Source organism: Pinus tabuliformis, chromosome X (assembly GCF_031772625.1).
Source record: "Pinus tabuliformis cultivar Carrire ecotype Pingquan chromosome X, CPIR1, whole genome shotgun sequence".
Classification (NCBI taxonomy): domain Eukaryota; kingdom Viridiplantae; phylum Streptophyta; class Pinopsida; order Pinales; family Pinaceae; genus Pinus; species Pinus tabuliformis.
In genome coordinates, this window is record NC_142308.1 from 987,884,044 (window position 1) to 987,904,627 (window position 20,584).

Sequence of the window (20,584 nt, forward strand, 5' to 3'; positions counted from 1 at the left end):
TTGAGAATGGGCTGAATTCCTGTGGTCCATTCTCTGTAGAACGAGGTTGAGATTCTCTGTAATAGAGACTGAGTTTTCTTGTGAAGAAAAGTCTGGAACAGTTTGTATTCTAGCTTGAATTATCTTAAAGAGTGAAGCCCAAATTCCTAAAGTATGATGTTGTAATCAAGCTACGATCTTTGAGGGTTAAACCTTGTTTTGAACCATATTTTTAAGAAATCACGGAGACATCTTTTTAGAGGAGAATTGAGGTTTCTGAGAAGACCTTAAAGAGGACTTATTAGAGCATTCTTGGAGGCCAACTGTAGCATAGTTAAGTTGATCAAAGGTAGACCTTAAAGCAAACTTAAAACATATCTGAAGGTATCTTACTTGAAGCCACTTCTTATGCAGACTCTAGAGAGCGTCTTGAAGAACTTATGAACATAACTTTAAGGAGAAGAATTGGGTTTGTATCTAAGTCACCTGACACGGGAACACAGGACATACAGGACACAAAAATTCGAGTGTTAGACACAGGCAAGTTGACCTCCCGAAACAGGACACATAGGACATCTATATATATATATATTAAAAATTAGATATTTCTTACACAAGTTCTCATTCATGACACAAATTCAGACCTAAATCTAGATTCTACATTGTAAATTTAGAATTTGTAAGTTTTACAAAGTAGTATTATGCATACAAATACAATTGTGATAGATTCATCAATGATCCAGTAGGAGAAAGACAAGAAACTACAGTTTTCTCGTTAAGTCATCGAAATCAAAATGTGTTACATAGATAGTGGCAATACCAACTTGCTGCCTAGCCCTTGATCTCCTGTGACATACTTCCACAAGGGATAATTGTTTTCTTGAGCCTGCTGTCTTTCTAAATTCATTCTTCCCTCAACATTTGAAGTTGTTGTTACAGCCCCACCACCCATAGAGGGAATGAAATTGGAACAAGAGAGGCATCACCTATTGAAGAAAGTGTAACTAGGTTCGGTCTTCATAATGACATGATCTTTGTAAATGATGAAATAAAAGGAATATATATATTTCATGAGCAAGAGGTTTATTTGTTAGTGGCTCCCATAGAGAGCCTTAGGATTTATTATTAAGTCAAAGAGTCAATGCCATGTATGAAGAAGCTCTTCTTGAGCCTATGCTTAAATGTATACAAGTCTACAGAAATGTCTAGAAGCCCTCCAAAGACAAGCACAATCCCTCTTGAAGGAGTCAACCTCCAAAAATAGCAAAAGAAAGTCAAGTCGGCTCACATATAGAGACACGCTTGTTCAACATGACAAGTCGGCTTATTTATGATGGGCAACCACTATATATATGTAGCTAGGGTCACCACAGAAATGCATTTTTTAGACAAGCATCTCTGTGGTTTTCAAATGGGTACAAAGATGAAGTCTCGACCTCTTTGCAGTCTTGAAGATCTCTGTCTTGGCATGCTAAACACAATCACAGTCTCGACTTATGTGTGATGTGGAGGATCTAGAAGTGATACCCTCTCAGCACACACTCTAGACACAGTCACAATCTCGATATAGTTGTGATGAGGAGGATCTCGGTGTGGCATACATCCTAGACATAGTTATGACCTTGGCATAGTTGTAATCATGATATCAGTCATGATCTTGATGAAGACGTAAGTTACAAGGTCAAGATCATGATGAAGACCTCGCTACAACTCTCATATATATATCTCTGTATGGAGATCTCGTTGTGATGAAGATCTCAGTGAAGGTGCAATGATGGTGCAACAGTGATGAAGATCTCGATGAAGGTGCAATAGTAATAAAGATCTCGATGGTGCAGTAGTGAAGGCCTTGGTGATACAACAATGATGACTTCAGTAGTAGTGATGATGATCTCAACGATGACGAAGAAGAGGCTTGGTGTCTTGGTCTTGGAATGGCTAAGTAGGTCAAGGGTCATGGTCTTGGTATTCGTCAATTGGAATCTCTATAAGAAAAATTTGTGCGTTTTTCGTCTCAAAGAGTGAGAGGTTTTGGCCCTGGCAGAAAACCAACATCTTGTGTTCTTATCTCTTTTGTTTCGGTAACTATTTTGATGAAGTGAGAAAGCACACTCTAATATTAACAAGCAAAGATTGAGCTAATAAGAAAAATTAGAAGTACCTCACAAATAGTTATCATGGCAAGAAGAATCTTGTTAGTCTAATTGTCCTAGATTCTTCAACATGGTTTCAGAGCTAAGGTGCTGAAGTTAAAGGAAGGGTAGAAAAGAGACATTAAAGGATCAAGATCTACATTGAAGAGTCGAACCCTGATTTTGATCAAACCCTAGATTGAGGAAGCAATCTACAACAACAAGAGCTTTTGTTTCCGTAGTCATCATCAAAAGGCCACCAAGACCCTCATCAAGTTGTCTACAAAGCAAGGTATCTCGAAGGACTTCAAAAACAAAGATCACATCATCTTGAAAAAGTTGAAACCCTAGAAGCAGTGCTGATCTACATTACAAAAGAAGGCAAAGCATAGAGAAGGTGAGAAGGCATTGTCATCTTCAAGGTTATAAAAACAAGCAAGGATCATCTCCTTGCCCTAGAAGAAGATCATCCAAAGAAGCAACAAATCATCCTCATCAAAAGGAGCAACCTTTTCTATTGAAGAAAGGTTTTTTCATCTAAAAGAAGATCATCCAAGAGGAGGCTCTAATACATCTTCTTCAACCATCATCAAAGTAATCAAGTAGAAGAGTTCATCTTCACTTGTCAAGTAAGTATCTTTCATTCTATAATCAAGTTTGGTTAAATGACTTTGTGTTTGCAAGGAGATCTATAAATTGGTTGGGTCATCGAAATTCCTTGCATAAGAAAGGAGGATAGATATAGTCCCTGGAAGAGAAGTCATTGATATCTATGGAAAAGTCTTTGAAGGTCAAGCATTGTTTGAATGCATGTAAAAAGATCAAGGGACTCATAAGATTCTTATGAAATCAGTCAAAGGTCCTCTCATCCCTATGTAGCAGGAGAGGAGACAAAAAAGAGATATATGAAATGCTAGAAGATATATTCTCTGAAAATGCAGAAAAGAGGGCTGTGCCACTTAGACCTAATCTACACAAAATTGAAGGTATCAAAGAATGAAGGGATATCTCCATAAGGTCTCAAATGGAGATCTAGGAGAGAGGATAAGAAGATAATCATCATCATTCTAATTGATAAGCAAGGTAACAAATGTCCATAGACAAGAAGGTTACCTCATTCGACAACTTGTGGTCTCTATGCTAGATAGAAAAAGACAAGTTGAAGGCAAAAGTTTTGAAGGTTAAAGGACTCAAACATTTGCAGAAAAAGGGCCAAGGAAAGAGGGAGTAATAGATCTCTACTATGATTGAGATGGTATCCCTCACAAAAGGGTCCTATCATAAGCTCCTAAATCTTTTGTTATAGATATGACCATGATAATAAGATGCATTGTGGAAGCATTAGAAGCAAGAGCTTGTGATATCACCATGGGGAATCGTGAAGGACATAAGGATGAAAATCCATGGCAGTCAAACATAAAGGATATGGCTCTTGGGAACCTCATTGGACATTGAAGGAAAATGTGAAGTCATCTAGGACAAGGCTCATCATACATCAAGTCAAAAAGGAAACATCTGCCAGATGGGGATATGCACGATCCTCAAGATTCTCTATTGGAATCCTCATCAGCGGGTTCACTAAGCTAGAGAGGAAACAAATGTTTCATCAGGAACTCCAACTTGTGGAATTCATGGAATGATGGTATGATGACATGAGAAATGAAGCAGATCAAGGGATTGAAGATCTTTTCAATCAAGGTAGTTCCTGAAAGAAGCGTAGATGACTTAAAGGTAAAACGAGGTATGTATGCTTGTATTGAATATTATAAAGTCATGGCGTATGGTTGCAGCTAACATGGATCACTGCTTCTATCTTGAGAAGCATGATCAAGGGAAATGTATCTCCTCCTCTAAAAGGATGCAGGAAGGCGTAAGAGGTGGTTGATTGCAATTAAGGAAATTTGATTGGAAGCTCCTGGGAATGGAATGTGTAAGAGGAAGAGATCATGAGATATGCAACCATGATAAAGGCGATCAACATCCAAAAGACCAAGAAGATTTGACTAGGAAATCTCCCAGAAAGATATGAAGACTCTGATGGAAGTTTGAAAAAGATGTAGATCCTTGACAATGGATATCCTTGGAAGATGTGTCAACATGTATGCAGGATGATGATACCTACAGGAAGATGTCATGATGAAGAGCCATCTCGTAAGGTACTATTATAATGTTATGTTTTGATTTCTTGAATAATATCTGGATGGGTTTATGCAGGGCTACTAGAACAAGAGTTGTAAGTGCAAGTATAACTAGCATTCATGTGGTGGATGGAAATTCCTGAAAGAATCATGATGAGGAAAACGTAGCCAAATGACGAAGGTTCCATATATGTATCAAGAAGGCCACTTTCCATGGAGAAAGGGATGACATGATGAACTAAGAAGGAAAGTGTTTGATGGCCGATGCCCTACAAAGAAGAAGCTCGACTAAATTTCATGACATCAAGGAAAGAAAGTGATCAAGCAGCTGAAGGACCCACAAAGAAGAAGTTGTTGATGGAAAGGAGAGTCCCTAGTTGAGAGGGAGCTCTGACAAGTCCCTAATTAAGAGGGAGCTTGGGCAAGTTCCTGGTCAGAGGGAATTTGGATACATTCCTTCACAGGAATGGGCATATCTTCCCTAATTGAGAGGGAGAGATAGACACAACATTCTTGTCTTCACTTGGGAAGAAAGAATGGAGGATTGGGTAATCATCTGGCATCCGATGCTCTTTAAGGATGTGTAGGGAATCCAAGAGAAGAGTAGGCAAGAGGACCGATATTCTTTGAGGGATGGGAACCCAATATAAGAATAGTCCTAAAAGGTCATACTCAGTGACACCCAGGTGCGTATGTACCTTGACAGACAATGATGAAGGTGTCTATAGTCATTGGTCTTGCCAACATTGTGATCTGATCTTATGAGAGATGGAGTTGTCAGTCAGGCCTTGTTGTGGAAACAATGTTGGTTACTATGATGCTATACAGATGGGTTACCAATACGATTCTTCTTATGTGAACTTCTTCAGATTGAGAATGACCAAGTACCATTGTGAATACCTCCCTGGTTAAGAGGGAGTGTTGAAGAAAGTGTAACTAGGTTCGGTCTTCATAATGCCATGATCTTTGTAAATGATGAAATAAAAGGAATATTTTTTTATATGCCTTGCTACATGGGTTTCATGAGCAAGAGGTTTATTTCTTAGTGGCTTCCATTGAGAGCCTTAGGATTTATTATTAAGTCAGAGTCAATGTCATGTATGAAGAAGCTCTTCTTGAGCCTATGTTTAAATCTATACAAGTCTATACAAATGTCTAGAAGCCCTCCAAAGACAAGCACAATCCCTCTTGAAGAAGTCAGCATCCAAAAATAGCAAAAGAAAGTCAAGTCGGCTCACATATGGAGACACACCTATTCAGCATGACAAGTCGACTTATTTATGTTGGGCATCCACTATTTCAGACAGATTTCGGACAAGCATCTCTGTGGTTTTCTGATGGGTACAGAGATGAAGTCTCGGCCTCCCTACAGTCTTGAAGATATTTGTCTCGGCATACTAAATGCAATCACAGTCTCGGCTTATGTGTGATGTGGAGGATCTAGGTGATCTCACAGTGATACCCTCTCGACATACACTCTAGACACAATCACAATCTCGATATAGTTGTGATGAGGAGGATCTCGATGTGGCATACATCCTATAGACACAATCACGACCTCAGCATAGATGTAATCAGGATCTCAGTCATGATCTTGATGAAGATGTAGGTTACAAGGTCAAGATCATGATGAAGACCTTGGTACAACTCTCATATATATATATATATATATATATATATATATATATCTTTGTATGGAGATCTCATTGTTATGATGAAGATCTCGGTGAAGGTGCAGCAAGGGTGCAACAATAATAAAGATCTTGGTGGTGCAGTAGTGAAGGTCTCAGTGATACAACAGTGATGACTTCAGTAGCAGTGATGATGATCTCAACAATGACAAAGAAGAGGATTGGTGTCTTGGTCTTGGAGTGGCTAAATAGGTCAAGTGTCATGGTCCTGGTATTCGTCAATTGGAATCTCTATAAGAAGAATTTGTGCGGGTTTTCCTCTCAAAGAGTGAGAGGTTTTGGCCCTGGCAGAAAGCCAACATCTTGTGTTCTTCTCTCTTTTGTTTTGGTAACTATTTTGATGAAGTAAGAAAACACACTCTATTATTAACAAGCACAGATTGAGCTAATAAGAAAAATTAAAAGTACCTCACAAATTGCTATCATGGCAAGAAGAATCTTATTAATCTAATTACCCTAGATTTTTCAACATCACCAATGGGAACATTCTTCCCTTTCCTTTGCCGCTTCCTTGCTGCCCTTGATTGAGCCATGAATGTTGTAAAAAAATAAAGAAAAAATGCACAAACTTGTAAAAAAAATGCATATGCAAACTGCTGTAATAAAAATGCAAAAAAATAGAAGCAAAATGCACTTATCTGTTGCTTGAATCGCCTCCAACATGCTCCCAAACCCTTTTCTAATCACTCCCACACACCCACAGCAAGAGAGACATAGAAGAATGAGGGAGAAATGAGCCCAAACTGGGCTTTATGGGCCGCGCGACACGACTTTCCAGGGGACATGTGTACCGAAATTGGGACACACTAGGCACGCTGACCAGATTCACATGTTCGTCGAATCTGACAAGTCGGGCACGCTTGGAGGACACGTGTCCCAGTGAATCATGTCCGATTCGTGGGATTTGGGACACAACGGAGGTTTAGGACAAATTCAGTTTCATAGCTCTGTATTGGTATTGTTTTTTAAATTTACCCTGAAGAAGACTTAGATATCTTGGAACAAGCATTGAATACATTTCGAGATTTTGGAGATCTCTTTAGGATATACTCGTAAAGTTATATTTGAATCAGATTTGATGCGGGAAAACCTTGATAGTTGTAAACAAACCTCGAGAAGATTCTTGAAAACTTCCTGGAACAGTTGTTGAAGCTGATTTTGGAAACCCCTGGAGCAAACTTGAATACAGTTGTTGAAGCAGATTTTTGAGACCATTTTGGAACAGTCATTGGAGACATTGTTTTGGAAATAATTTTGATAAAATTTTGAAAGATTAGGCTGAGAGGATTGGAGTCCTCATAAGAGGTTGGACCTTGTTGAGACTAGGTTAGAGTCTGGATTGATTTTTGAGGATTAGAGTCCTCATAAGAGGTTGGAGTCTTGTTGAGACTAGGTTGGAACCTAGATTGATATTTGAGGATTGGAGTCCTCATTCAGGGTTGGAGCCTTGAAGAATTTAGAATTTTGTTGTTCAAGTTGGAGCATGATTATTTGTAAGAGGATTGGAGTTCTAACTATTTTTATTAATAAAATTATTTTTCTTATTACACATCTTGTGTTCTGTTTTAAGTTGTGATCTTGACTAGCATAATATAACAATTTTAAAGAAATACTAATTCATCCCCCCTCCTAGTATTTCCAACTCTAGTTATAAGGATTTTTTCTTAGCGTTTTTGCCTAACATATGCAGGGGGTTTCAAGTTGTTTTAAATCTCATTTTGGGCATGTTCGAACTTCTTTATTTGCTGGTTTTTGACAGACCCTGACATTTATAAGGGGAAATGCTAGCATACTTTGCCCAACTTTGAGGAATTGAAGCACCTAAAGACTATCTAGAACCAATCCTTTGTAAAAATCATCAAGATTTACCTTTGTAACCTCCTTAAAAGTTCTTTCTACCCTTTATCCTTCAAGGCACCATTGTAACTTCTTTAATTTTCTTCATCCCTTCAAGGGATTTCCATCTTTCTCTTGATTTCAATCCCTTCACTCATAAAAAGGGTCTAATTAAGAATTGCAATAATTTCTTGGGAGTTAGGGAAATCCCTCTAAGCATCCCTTTCCCCAATTGGGGATCTTCTTGTGGGTGTGCATTTTAATGGTTTGCGTTTTGTGGATTGGATTCCAAATTAACTTGAAGTAGGTAATCACATCATTAGAGTAGTTGCAATTTTTTTAATTTCATTGCAATCTAGTCTAGATTTCTTGTTTATTTCATTGAAGCCTTAAATTCCAACTTTGGATCTCCTTGCAGGTTTCTTGAACCCAACGAGGATAACACCTAAAGGGAAAGTATAACCTTAGATTAGTTTGATTTTTGCGATCATCACCGAATCTTGTTGAGAAATCTAGGGCATCAATAGATAGGTGATTTCTCTACTATGATAATGGCTTGTGAGTGTCTTTTTGCTTCTTGATTATGATCTTCTCTTTCTTGTGTTATTATTGTGTTCTTTTCATCAAGACAATTACCAATTCATGAACAATAAAGAGACAAGAGACACAATATAAAGGCTATCAGCAAGGGCCAAAACCTCTCACACTTTGAGAGGAAAACCCAAACAAATTCTTCTTATAGAACCTTCAATTGACGAATACCAAGACCATGACAAAGACCCTTGACACTAGAGCCCTTCCAAGACCAAGTCACAAGCCTCCTCTTCACCCTTAGATCAACGCTGCTCTTCCTCTTCCTCTTCTTGGCTTCCTTCAGAATTTTAGCCTCTTCTTGTAGGTTTGCAACCCTTTTGCTTACAGTAGAAACCCTAGATCAACCTTCTGATCCTTGAATAGTCTCCTCTTGGAGGGAGACTCCTTGAATAGTCTCCTGTTGGAGGGAGACTCCTTTCTCTCTTACTTGACCTCCTTTAGCAAAGTCTTCACCCAATCTAGATCACTTTTATATAACTGCAATCTTCGACCTCCCTTTGCCAACTTCGGATCTGCAATCTTTGCACGTGTGAGGGTAGACTAGCCCAAAAATAGTCCACAACGATGACACTATCTTCACTATCCTTTCTTCTTCCTTCGTTGATGTTAAGGCTCCTTCTAGAGTGATTTTCGCACTTGGTTATCTCAGATTTTCTTGACCGAATTGTTGTCCTCCAAATGAGGCTGAGCATTGCTATATATAGTGGTTTGTCCATGACTATTAGGTTGACATGATCACTGGAGTAGGCCGACTTCATCTTTCTAGAATAATCCCTTTCATTGTAGGCAGACTTGAGAGAGGACTAGTGACAAGGTCTTGGAGGGTGAATTACAAAAACAAAGTTGACTTTTACAATGTGTAACATGCCTTCAATACATGACAATGACTCTTTAGACTTTTATTACTAGATGACAAAATCCCTAAAGGCTCTCAATGGGAGCCTTAACTAAAAATAAAATCTCTTGCTCATGAAACCCATGAGTCAAGCATTACAATAATTCTATTTTTCTTCTTTCCATCTTTTACATAAAATCATAATTACATGTCATTATTAAGACCAATCCTAGTTACACTTTTCAACAAATCTACCTTAACTCAAGAGACAATCTAACTCAATTTAAAACAAACCAAGAGGCACTTCAATATATTTTGATTTCAACATCTATTGTACTTGGTTATTGCCTTTACTTTTTGAAAGCATATTTATCTTTGGGCATTTACGTCATCCAAACACTTTCTTTCTAGCATTTATATTTCACTTTGAGCATTTATCTTTGAGCTATCATTTTCAAGTTGTTTTACTTTCAAGTTATTATCTTTCACTTGGATCATTTACTTTCACATTGGGCATTGGTCTTTACTTGTTATTTATCTTATGCTTTGAAAGTATTTTACTTATTGATCCTTGTTGTTATATCTCTTGTGATAAATGATCATGGTGGTTTATGCTCATTAATTCTATCTACATGTTTGAAGTATTGTTCTTTTATTTATACATTGATAGTTGAATGTATCTTGGTTAGTTATAATTAACTCCTAGAATCGAATTTTCCTTTTGCTAAAGCTGGCTAAGCCTTAGTTATTTTCATAGGGTCCAGTTGGCTTCACTAGGAGTTGGCCTAGACAGAGGAGTTGAGATTTGAGTGACAACTGCTCAATTCGAAACTTGCCCTCAAGGTCACACCAATTGGAGTTAAAGATCACCACCTAATCGAAACGTTAAAATATGGTACAAAAAACTAACATGCCTAATCAATGATTTTGGCTTGAGTGAAGGGTACTTTTTTGCTAAGGCTTGCGATAGAAGAGTCTAACAATCAATATCACCAACATTAATGTACATAAAGCTCTATGATTAAATGCCAATCCCATACCCTCATACACAATAAAATCTAATGAAAATGTTGCAACCTGTGAAATCTTGAAAATTGTTGAGTTTGTTGAATTTTAATTGAGATATGAAATTCTACTTCTCCTTATGAAATCTGATGAGGTTCGAACCAGTCTCAAACATTCTGAAACAATTAAGGATAATGTTAAAATTTAAAAATATAAAATATTGGAAAAGGAAAAATAAATAAAATGTCAACTTTACCGTTAATTATTAGCATTTTTGGTGCAAATTTTTAGAGAAACCCTCTTCTAAAGAAAAATTCCCAGTCTTAGAGGCTTCTATAAGTCTCATTAATTCAAATTTATCTCTAATTAAGCATTAAAACCAAAAATTTGGGTCATGTTACCACTCAAACCAGCAGGGGACCTAAAGGGGTTCCTAAAAGTGCAACTGCTAGGTCAAGGGAAACTGTGGAGGCTTAGCCCACTGTCACCACAACTAAGTCTCCCTGCTTACGGGCTTTCACGGATGGGAGGAGTCCCGGTAGTGTAGGGATTCACTTGTAAAGTATATGTCAATGGATAGGTGAGAAGTGACCCTGAAAACCCATTTCCAAGGATGGAGTGAAGAATGGAGCTTGCTTGCTCTTTAAGAAAGGAACTTGGTCCACTAGGGATAAGGGGCGAGGATTAGAGGATTGACAGAGAAAGGATAGGCTTGTGAACAAGTTTCTCAATCCCTATAATCCTTGGGAAAATCGGATTCCCAAATGGCCCTTGACAAATAGTCTTTATTGACAAGCGATGGACCCAACCCAGGTTCGGGGATGGAATGTAGCAACCAATGATGTTCCTATCGTGGACAAGGTGAGGAGAAAGGACCAAACAAGAATACTTTCTTCAAAAGGTTGTATTGATCCTATTGAGGTTTAGCCTTGGGGATGCCTAGGCACAATTCGGTCCTAAAGCTAGGGCTTGAGATTCTCGGAGATTCCACTGTTAGAATTGCCTCAAATTTGGAGGAGAGGGAGGCTACACACTAGCCCAATAGCTTGTAGGAAATCAAATTTTTTCCTTGGGTCAATTCCTAGGAAATTGATGCCCTAGGTGACCTAATGGGGCTAGACTTGGGGAAAAGGTGGAAAATGGTTAAAAGAGTGTTGAAATGATCGCCTTTTTGATGGGTCAATGCCTAGTTCACTTGGGGATATGGAGTCAAGGATAATGATGAGTAAGAACTTGGTTTGTTGATCAAGGAGGCCTAGAAAGTCAACTTCGTCCAATGTTGAGAGAAAGAAAACAAAAGTGACCTTCAAGCATTTATACTTCAAAGCAAATGATGCAAGCTTCTCGAGATAAATAAATCTCTAGGAAATTTCATTCATATAACATTGACCCATACATTAAATTAGCTAAAACATGCTCAATTCCACATTTTGATAATACAACAACTAGCCCTAATTTTAGCAGTATGCAACAACAAGAATAATAGCATCAAAATTTACTTACAACATTATAGAGTATATGCAACCAGCATTTCGTTTGCTCAATAAAGCTCCAAGACAAGAGTAATAGCCCAAATCCATACAAAAATTCATCCATCTCCAAAAATATCCTCCAAGGAAAAAGTGCGAAAATTCTCTATAATTAGAGAAATCCCAAGTCAAATGATGATACAAATGAATGTATAGCCTCCTTAGCCCCTACATTAGCCCTTAATGATAAAATAATGTGCAAATAAAACCGCTATTGGTGACAAGCCCACCAAACTAGCTCATAAGTTTAAAAACAAGCCTCACAAGAGGCCAAATAATGATATGTGCATGTCATAGGGCCCTCTAAAGGCTCAATAATATCTTGAAGTGTCATATCGAGGAATAAATTCCTCAGAATATGATGGACAAGGGGGTGCCACCTTGTTCTCCAAGTAGTAGACCTGTGGTGCTCCCATTTGGTATAAGGGCACATAGATGACCCCATGGGTCTCCATATGAATCAGAGATCCTTTGCAAGGTTTCTAGTGGTGGAATGAATGTTGCCATGACATTGGACAAATCCTGGGACACCTGTCAAGAGTGTGGGGCTCCTGTGGGGGCATGCTGGGCATAATGTACCAAGTATATCATCATCATCCCAAAAGTGGATTGCTAGTAATATCTAACCATCCATGAAGATCCGTGGAGTGTTGTCTGCTGCTGTGGAAGCCCATGGCTCTCTATGCACAACCTACATGTGCCAATGTAAACCTCTAGGGGTTAGGATCCCATGTAGGGAAAACCAAACCCAAATGGAAACCACCTATAATCCTGCATAAAATCCAATGCATCACCTAGGCTTCCAGTACAACTAGTCATTAAAATAATTGGGTAAAAAGCTTACAAATCATGGATAACTATGTGGGCACTTCATAATGGCATGCCCTTCCGTAGTGGGCTTTGGCATGTGCTAGTGTCTCCAAGCTCCAAAGGGGGTTAGCCATGTACCTTATTAGGTGGTTTCAACCCTAAGGGGATAGTAAGTCCGAGGTACATCCCTCTAATGGGGGTGGTAAGTGACAAATAAGTGGAATGGGATAGGGAATGAGAGGGGAAATCCTGGGCCATATAGTGGGGCATAGGGATAGCTAGATAAGGGGAAGCTCACACCTGGGTATGTAATGTATAGGAGGGAGCAATTGTGGTACATGAGGTGCCCCAACCTTGATTTTTCCACCCTTCTTCATATACTTTTTGCCTTTTATGAATTTTCTTTAATTAACTGCTCGAGGCTCAAAGGTTGGGACAATCATGGGTTCCTGAATGATAAAGGAGGCTCATCTAGGGCCTATGGAACCATGGTGATGGCCAATGATTGGGGTAGAGCTCATGTAATGGCTTTTGCCCACGTGCTAATTATTTTTGTCCCGGCCATCTTTTGCATTTTGTGGTACAATTTCTTGTTAAATGTGGCCATTTATGATTTTCACTTTTTCTTTTAATTGCTTCAACCTCCGGGGCATCATTCTAGGCCTGACCCAAGGTGGGGCAAGACGATAGGGAGGCTAGCCCTATGTGGACCCATAATGGGAATGTGGACCCAGGTGGGAGAAAAGATGAATGAGGGTATAGTGAGTGGATTGGGAGTAATATGTGCAGATAAAGGAGTGGGACCACACACCCAAAGTCAGGGTTTTCCAAGTAGTACCACCCTAGAACCAAATGGTCAATAAAGGAGATCCCACGGGATTAAGATCTAAGGGTAGCAACCAAAAGAGATCAAGGGGACAGGAGCACAAACTAAGCCCACTCTTTCCGCCAAATCCCCCCATCAATCCATACCTAGAAGTTCCCATGATAAGTAAACCCAATAATACTCAATTACAAAATGACAAGACATACCTTTAGATTCGGGAGCCCCACCTTCAAACTTACAATCAATACTGGTGGGTGAGGGACCACATGGCTAGCTCAGGTGGTAGAGAAATGACACAATGAGCTAGTAGGAGGCTGCTGGCTACCGGCTGAGGCTCATCATAGAGAAAAAAATTTCCTGGGGATATCACCCACAAAGTGGTGGGTAACAGGTCCCAACAATCAAGTTAAGGAAAAAATGATTTTTTTTTTGGAAATGTGCTGTACAGACATTGAAACATGTTTCAGTCCATATGAAACATGTTTCCCACAAGTGGAACACATTTCATACAGATTGAAATGTGTTTCAAGCATGTTTCAACATTTTGTTATGGAAACATGACTTATACAAAGGTGGGATGGGGGCAGGGTGTAACCACGTTTCCTGCAATGTAGATCAAAAGAGATTTTATAGGGAAAATCTACAGTAAGATCCAAGGCTGGATGGTTTTATTTTCTGTGTTACTTATATCTCTAAAGCCAACGAGATTCACGTAATAACAACCTAGTTAAAATCGAAAATTGTAATAAACTCTCTCACTGTCCCATGATACAATTATCTATAATGTCCTCTTCAATATCTGCTTTAAAGATATGCTTGCAAACTACACGTAAGTTGGCAGATCTGTTCACCCAATATTTGATTTGGTTAATTTTGAGTTTGTATTATTGTCATTTTCTTGATCAGACATGCTTCTGTAAAAGTATTAAGCTGTATTGAGTCTTGACAACCTAAATTTAACTTCTATGATTGGATTCATGATTTAGTTTCTGAATAATCTTCAGTTGTACCAGACTATATTTTATGTGATTTGCTGAATATTTTTTTCCAATATTTTACATATTGTAAATCTTTCACTGTTGCCTGTTTTAGAGAGGTCAATAATTCTGATTTTTGATTCATTCTGTTGAGGCATTTAAAAGGTTTCTCAATTGTTTGTTCTTTTTCAAGAGCAGTTGCCAATCAGAGAAAATAGTGCCTAGGTTTACTGTTTTTAATAAAATAGATCACCGTTGACATCCTTAGCCTACAATAGTGCGTATTGTGTATTTCTATGAATTCTATTAGTTTTGACTTATTATAAGAAAGAAATATGTAGCTTGTCAGTTATGAATCTCTTTTTGGAATAATTGTTCATTTGATGATTTATTTTAAGAACGCCATTTACCAAAACAGGTTTACCATTGTTTTATTTTACCAGTTTTTTCCGTTCATGGTGTTTGGGTTTGTGGGTAAGAACATTGTGTTTGGAAAGGAAGAGATTCTTACTGTTTTCATGATTGGGACATTTTTTGTGGATGATTGATCCCTAGGAATCTTGATTATGTTGTGTGTTTTAAGCAGTGGACTTAAAAAGGAGCATATCGCCCAGGAGGCCATCTATAAACTCTCTTTTTGGTAGGTACAGATGCCTTTTACAATAATTTGTCTGGCATGGATTTTGACATATCCTTGAAAGCATTGTTCAAATGTTCTTCATTTTCACGTTTGACATTAAATATGGCAATATGTGTGCACTGCGCAGAGTCAAAGAATCCAGGGGTACCTCTTCCTGAGATTGCAAATCCTGCATGTTCAGGACAGGAAGAATCTGAATCAGATATTTTCATGTCAGCTGATCGTATGTCACCTTAATACATTCACAAATAATGTGAGCACCTGTGAGGCTTGTGATATTTGAGCTTGTTTATTAGGTTATGTAAGTCTCATGGATGCTTGGTTTTAGGCAGGCCTTCAAGATCCTGATTTTGAATGAGTCCCAGTTCTACCCTGAACTTGTAAAATCATAGGTTGTATAATAGAGTCACTCAAAGGTTTGTGGGCTTAAAGATCAAATCCATTATGAATAAGGGAATGTATCTTGAGAACAAGGTAATTTGTGATTTTGTAGGAATCTATATTGCTGCCCAGGTTGGCAAAGGCAAAACTTGCCTTCGCTCGTGGCAGTTTTCAACATAATTGTGGGTTGTAATAAAGCTTCATATATGTAGGCAAGATTGTACTGAAACATTTTTTTCTCATTCTGGCCAAAAGGCAGCCTCATGTAGATTGTAACTGTTGTCCTCAGATTTTAATATGATGTCTCAAGGCGTTGCTTTATGTCTCAGATGATTGGTAGATATGACTGAGATAACGTGTTGAAGTTTTCTTGGTAATTTGTAAATGGCTAGTGAAAAGACCTCAGTTTATAAATCAAATGTCTGATTTACTCATTTTAGTTAGAAGTATTATCGTGCAACTGAATACTTCGAAGTATTAGCGTGCAACATTTCTAAACATCCCACAGAGAACCTTTCCTGATGTTGTGGTGAAGGGATCCAAATGTCAGCCAGGTTAAAACTTTGACATGCTTTAATTCAGAAAAATAATGTAGAACTATGCAGTTTATGAAGTTCAAGCCAATTTCAGAGTCATGCCTGACTGTTACTATGGATTTTTTGTAGTCTTCTACTGACTGCAGAAGGTGTGGTTGACGTCAAAGTAAATTTCAGAGTTGGGATGTGTTATGCATTTCCTTGGAACTGTTCCTTTGAATATTAGCTTATTTTTCACAAGAATCAAATGATGTAAAACCAATTTCATTGGCAGATAGTCTCTTGGTGTTTTTTCTGATCAAGGTATTTGGAGTTTCAGTGACATTATATGCCTTTGTTAATAGTATGTTTGTGGTTCCATAAAATTTGGCAAGCACAATGATTCCATGACACTTTTACAAGTGCTGCGGGGAAGATTACAAGTGAAATTTAAGAGGCCAAAGGATGGTTATATTCAGGTGGAGAGGCAGATGCTTTTCTAAACATGTAGAGTTGGGTTGATAAAAAATCAATGACCTTCAACGTGCAAGGTGTAGAAGTTAGGAGTGAATTAAAAAGTGGACAAAATCAACCTTTCTGGCTGGTTTATTTTCTTTTCTGGTGAGGCAAAATTCCACCTTGACATATTCATTTTTTCAATATTTTGACAATCCGGATTGTCCTAAAATGGGCCAAAACACAGTGTGAAGTTCCATAGTCAAATTTCTCATCAATCAATTGGAACTATAAGTTCTATCAAAATTCATACTGGATTTTGAAAAAAGTTTAACTTCACCACATGGTTAGCCATATTAGTTATGTTAAAAGGATGATCCTTGCATATTAATCAAGAGCATAGATCTTTGTAAAAGCATTGACATTGACACTCAATGCACATGGTTTTACCACAAACTGGGATGAACACATTTAAATTGAAACATGAAATGGAATATCAAGGAAAAAGTTGGCTTGTAATGTTGTACAAGCAAAATAAAAATGAAAGATGGATAATTAGCCAATGACATGGCCTTTTCCGATGATGTTTTGTCAAGGCATAATTACGGTTTTTTTTGTGGGTGGCGAGGAGCAGGGGTGGGAGGTTTCATGCTTCTGAATTGGCCTCCACAATCAAAACAATGGTTTTGACTGATTTCTAGCTGTATTGGGTTGAATATGAGTGGCCAAAAGGCCTGGACATTCCAGTCATCTTAGCATATTAATGAAGTTCTCAGTTATTCAATAGTTGTGTAAATTGCAGATTTTATTTTCTGCCATCTATGTTTTTTTATGGTTTGTAATTTCCAGCTATCTAAACTTCCTGATTTGACATAGGGGCAATTACGTTAAGTGATTTAACATAAATGTTATTAGAACTAAACCATTCATTTAGCCAGCAAAGCTCAAAAATGCGAACTGGACCAGAACCTTGTTGAAAATGTAGTGATGGAAGGTCTTTTGGCTTGTGCCTTGGCCATTGAAGACCATGATTTAATCTTGACATTTGAAATTTTATGATATCAAAAATGTATTCATGATATCATCAAAATAAAATAAAAAATTGCCAGATTCTTGTGAAAATACACTGGCACTGGTAAAGCCTCCCAAGAATAAAAGCTGGACGAGAAGAGGCAGACTGTTGTCTGTTTGTCCTATGCTGATTCGAAATTCCCTGTATTCAAAGTTGATTCTATAATTTATAAGCAGGACAACATGGAGTTGAGATAGTCTTACGAAGTAATTGTAAATTGCTCGTATCATTCAAGCGTCTTTTAAAATTGCTTGATATGTTTTGATATATCTTTGTTATTATGGAGCCCTTTTTTGGATTCTTAATCATGCAGCGTCACTACACGTTCTCAATTTGTCATACTGTCAACACTGTAGGTGGACATGACTCTAATTGCCTGCTAGTTTTGATAGAAGTCTACAAAACTATCATTATTTTACCATAGGATTTTGTGCTCATGCTTTTGGCTGCTAGTTGTATTATCTATTGAAACCCACTATTATGGCCAAATGTTCAAGTTTCTTGCTTCATGGATTGATAATTTTCTTTAGTACATTGGAAAGTGTTGAAATATGTAACTAGGTTCGGTATTCATAATGACACATGTAACCATGATTTTATGTATCTATTGTAAAGAGAAAAATAAATTTATTATTGTCATACTTGAGGCATGGGTTTCATGTTCGAGGGAAATTTATTGTCAAGGAAAACACCCATTGAGTTCTTCTAGGGCTTGTCTTTGAGTCAACAAGTTATAAGAGTTATTGTCATGTATGAAAGACCCTTTCAAGCATGTTACATATTGTAAAGAAAAAAATATTTGAGTCAAATTACAGTCGAAGACCCTCCAAGACCTTGCCATGGCGCCTCAAGCAAGTTAGCTTACATGAAAGATCAAGTCGACCTCAAGGAAGCAATTCATCCCCCTAGAAAGCCTATAAATAAGAAAAAACTTAACCTCATTTGGACACACAACAAGCAAGTTCGATCTCCTCAAAGAAGCTGGAAAAAGACGAAAAAGAAAAAGAAAAGCAAGATCGAAGTTTTTGGGTTTCTCTTTCTTTCTCCCGTTAGGGTTTTTAAAGTTGGGAAAATTGAAGTACTAGAAAGTTGCTGGGCAAGTCGAAGTGCTGGAAAGTTGTTGGGCAAGTCAAAGTGTTGGAAACTTTCTAGGAAAGTCAAAGTGTTGGAAAGTTGCTAGGCAAGTCGAAGTGTTGGATAGTCGCTGGGGTCAAAGTTGCAGAAGGCACCATTGGGTCGAAGTTGCAGAAGAAACCACTAGGGTCAAAGTTGTTGAAGAAGTTACTAGAGCCAAAATTGTTGGAAAGAGAGCTCATCAAGAAGGGTTGACTTGGCCTTGGAGGGGTTTTTGTCAAGGGTCTCAGATCTTGGAATTCCTCATTTGAAGATTCTATAAGAGATTTGCGGGTTTTCCTCTCAAGAGGAGAGGTTTTGGCCCTAGTTAATCCCCTACATCTTGTGTCTTCTTGTCTCATTGTTCTTTATGATTTGGTAGTTGTTTGATGATAAGAACACTAAATATAATAAAGAGAAAGAAGAAGCTAATTAAGTTAGGTAAAAATACATCACAAATAAGTGTCAAAATAAGAGAAATCACCTGATCTAGCAGCCCTAGATTTTTCAACATGGTATTAGAGCTAAGGTGACAAGTCAAGGAAAGACAACATAAGGACCATCAAAAGGAGTATCGAGAAAGGTCAAGACATCAAAGAGGACATCAAATCATCAAGAAGGGATACATAAGCGTCGAACAATCTAAGGAGCATCAAGGACTATTTATTTCAAGAATCACATCATCTAGAAGCAACAAGAAGAAGACCTCAAAGACCCCTCCTCCACTCAAAGAAAGAAGGTATACACATTGAAGCATCTTGAAGTCTCTACATCAAAGAAGCAACATTGATGGAATCAAGGTGTTCTCATTCTATTTGAATAAAGAATCTCATCACAAGCATGTTTGAAGGCCATCTCTAGAAGAGGCATTGTCATCATCAAGGAAGAAAATATCATCATCAAAATCAAGTTGACGATATCACCATCAAAGGAGCATCTTCACTTGACAAGTATCCTTATATCCATAATTGAATCTACTATCAAAATGACTTCATTTTGCAAGAAGATCAATAATTTGGTTGGGTCATCAAATTTCCTTGCATGGAAGAAGAGGACAAATTTGATCCTCAGAGAATGAAGTCATTGGACATATTAAGGGTTCAATTGTTGAACCACCAAAAGAGTTGAAGCTCTATCAAAGCATATGGAGTGGGAGATAAGGGCTCAAAGAATCCTTATAGAGTCAATCAAGGATTCTCTCATCCCATATGTGGCAAAACTAGAGAAGTCAAGAGACATCTATAACAAGCTGGTAGAATTATTCTCTCTAAGCATTGCAGGAGAAGTAATATCTATGAGAACCGAGCAATATAAAATGAAGGTATCAAAGGAAGAAGGGATAGCCTCATATCTTATGAGGTTGTCAAAAATACGAGACCAATTGCAAGAGTTGGGGGAAATAATGTCCGATAAAGAAATGACCACTATGGTGCTCAATGCACTACTTAATGAATGGAGCAACTTTGTATCATGCATCTATGGAAAGAAGCAAGCCACCACATTCAGTGAACTCTGGTCATTGTGTAAGATTGAAGAAACAAGGTTGAAGGAAAAAAGTGATGTAGGACCAAGCAAACAAGTTCAAGCATTTGTTGTCATGGCTAGGAGAAAAGGAAAGTTTGGGAAGTTTGGTCCTAAAAAAAAGAAAAAGATCAATATGTCAAAGAGCAAATGTTATGGCTATTATGAATATGGGCATTTCAAAAGAGATTGTCCAAAATTCAACAAAAGGAAAGAAAGGAATGAAGCCCATGTCACTGGGGAAGTGGAAAGTAGAGGAGGAAGTGAAAGATCCTCTACTATGATTGAGATAAACTCCTTCACTTTGTTCTTTTCAGTTTTTGTGAAAGATGGATATCATGGTAGAAAGCATTGTAAGTATGACAAGATGCATCAGATTAGGAGATTGCATCATATTAGAAGCATACAATTAAAGCAAGAGCTCATGACATCATTATAGAAGCTTGAAAGGATCGCTGAAGTAGAAGTCTACATGAATGTAGTAGTCATCATAAAAAGGAAGTAGCTCTTGGTAACCTCATTGAAAGCATAAGT

At 37.8% G+C, this 20,584-nt stretch overlaps 1 protein-coding gene across 2 annotated transcripts in view; it reads left to right on the plus strand.

Moving 5' to 3' along the window:
- The window catches only part of LOC149143032 (uncharacterized), a 307,558-nt gene extending 291,857 nt beyond the window's left edge, over positions 1-15,701 (plus strand). Inside the window, exons 12-13 of one of the 2 annotated variants that reach the window (XM_089450073.1) lie at positions 14,936-14,992; positions 15,120-15,701. In XM_089450073.1, the coding sequence (XP_089306199.1) occupies positions 14,936-14,992; positions 15,120-15,229 (167 nt within the window). In that variant the 3' untranslated portion in view covers positions 15,230-15,701. The remainder of the gene's footprint in view (positions 1-14,935; positions 14,993-15,119) is intronic. The other variant, XM_089450074.1, reaches the window with a different exon arrangement.
- The last annotated feature ends 4,883 nt before the right edge of the window (positions 15,702-20,584 follow it).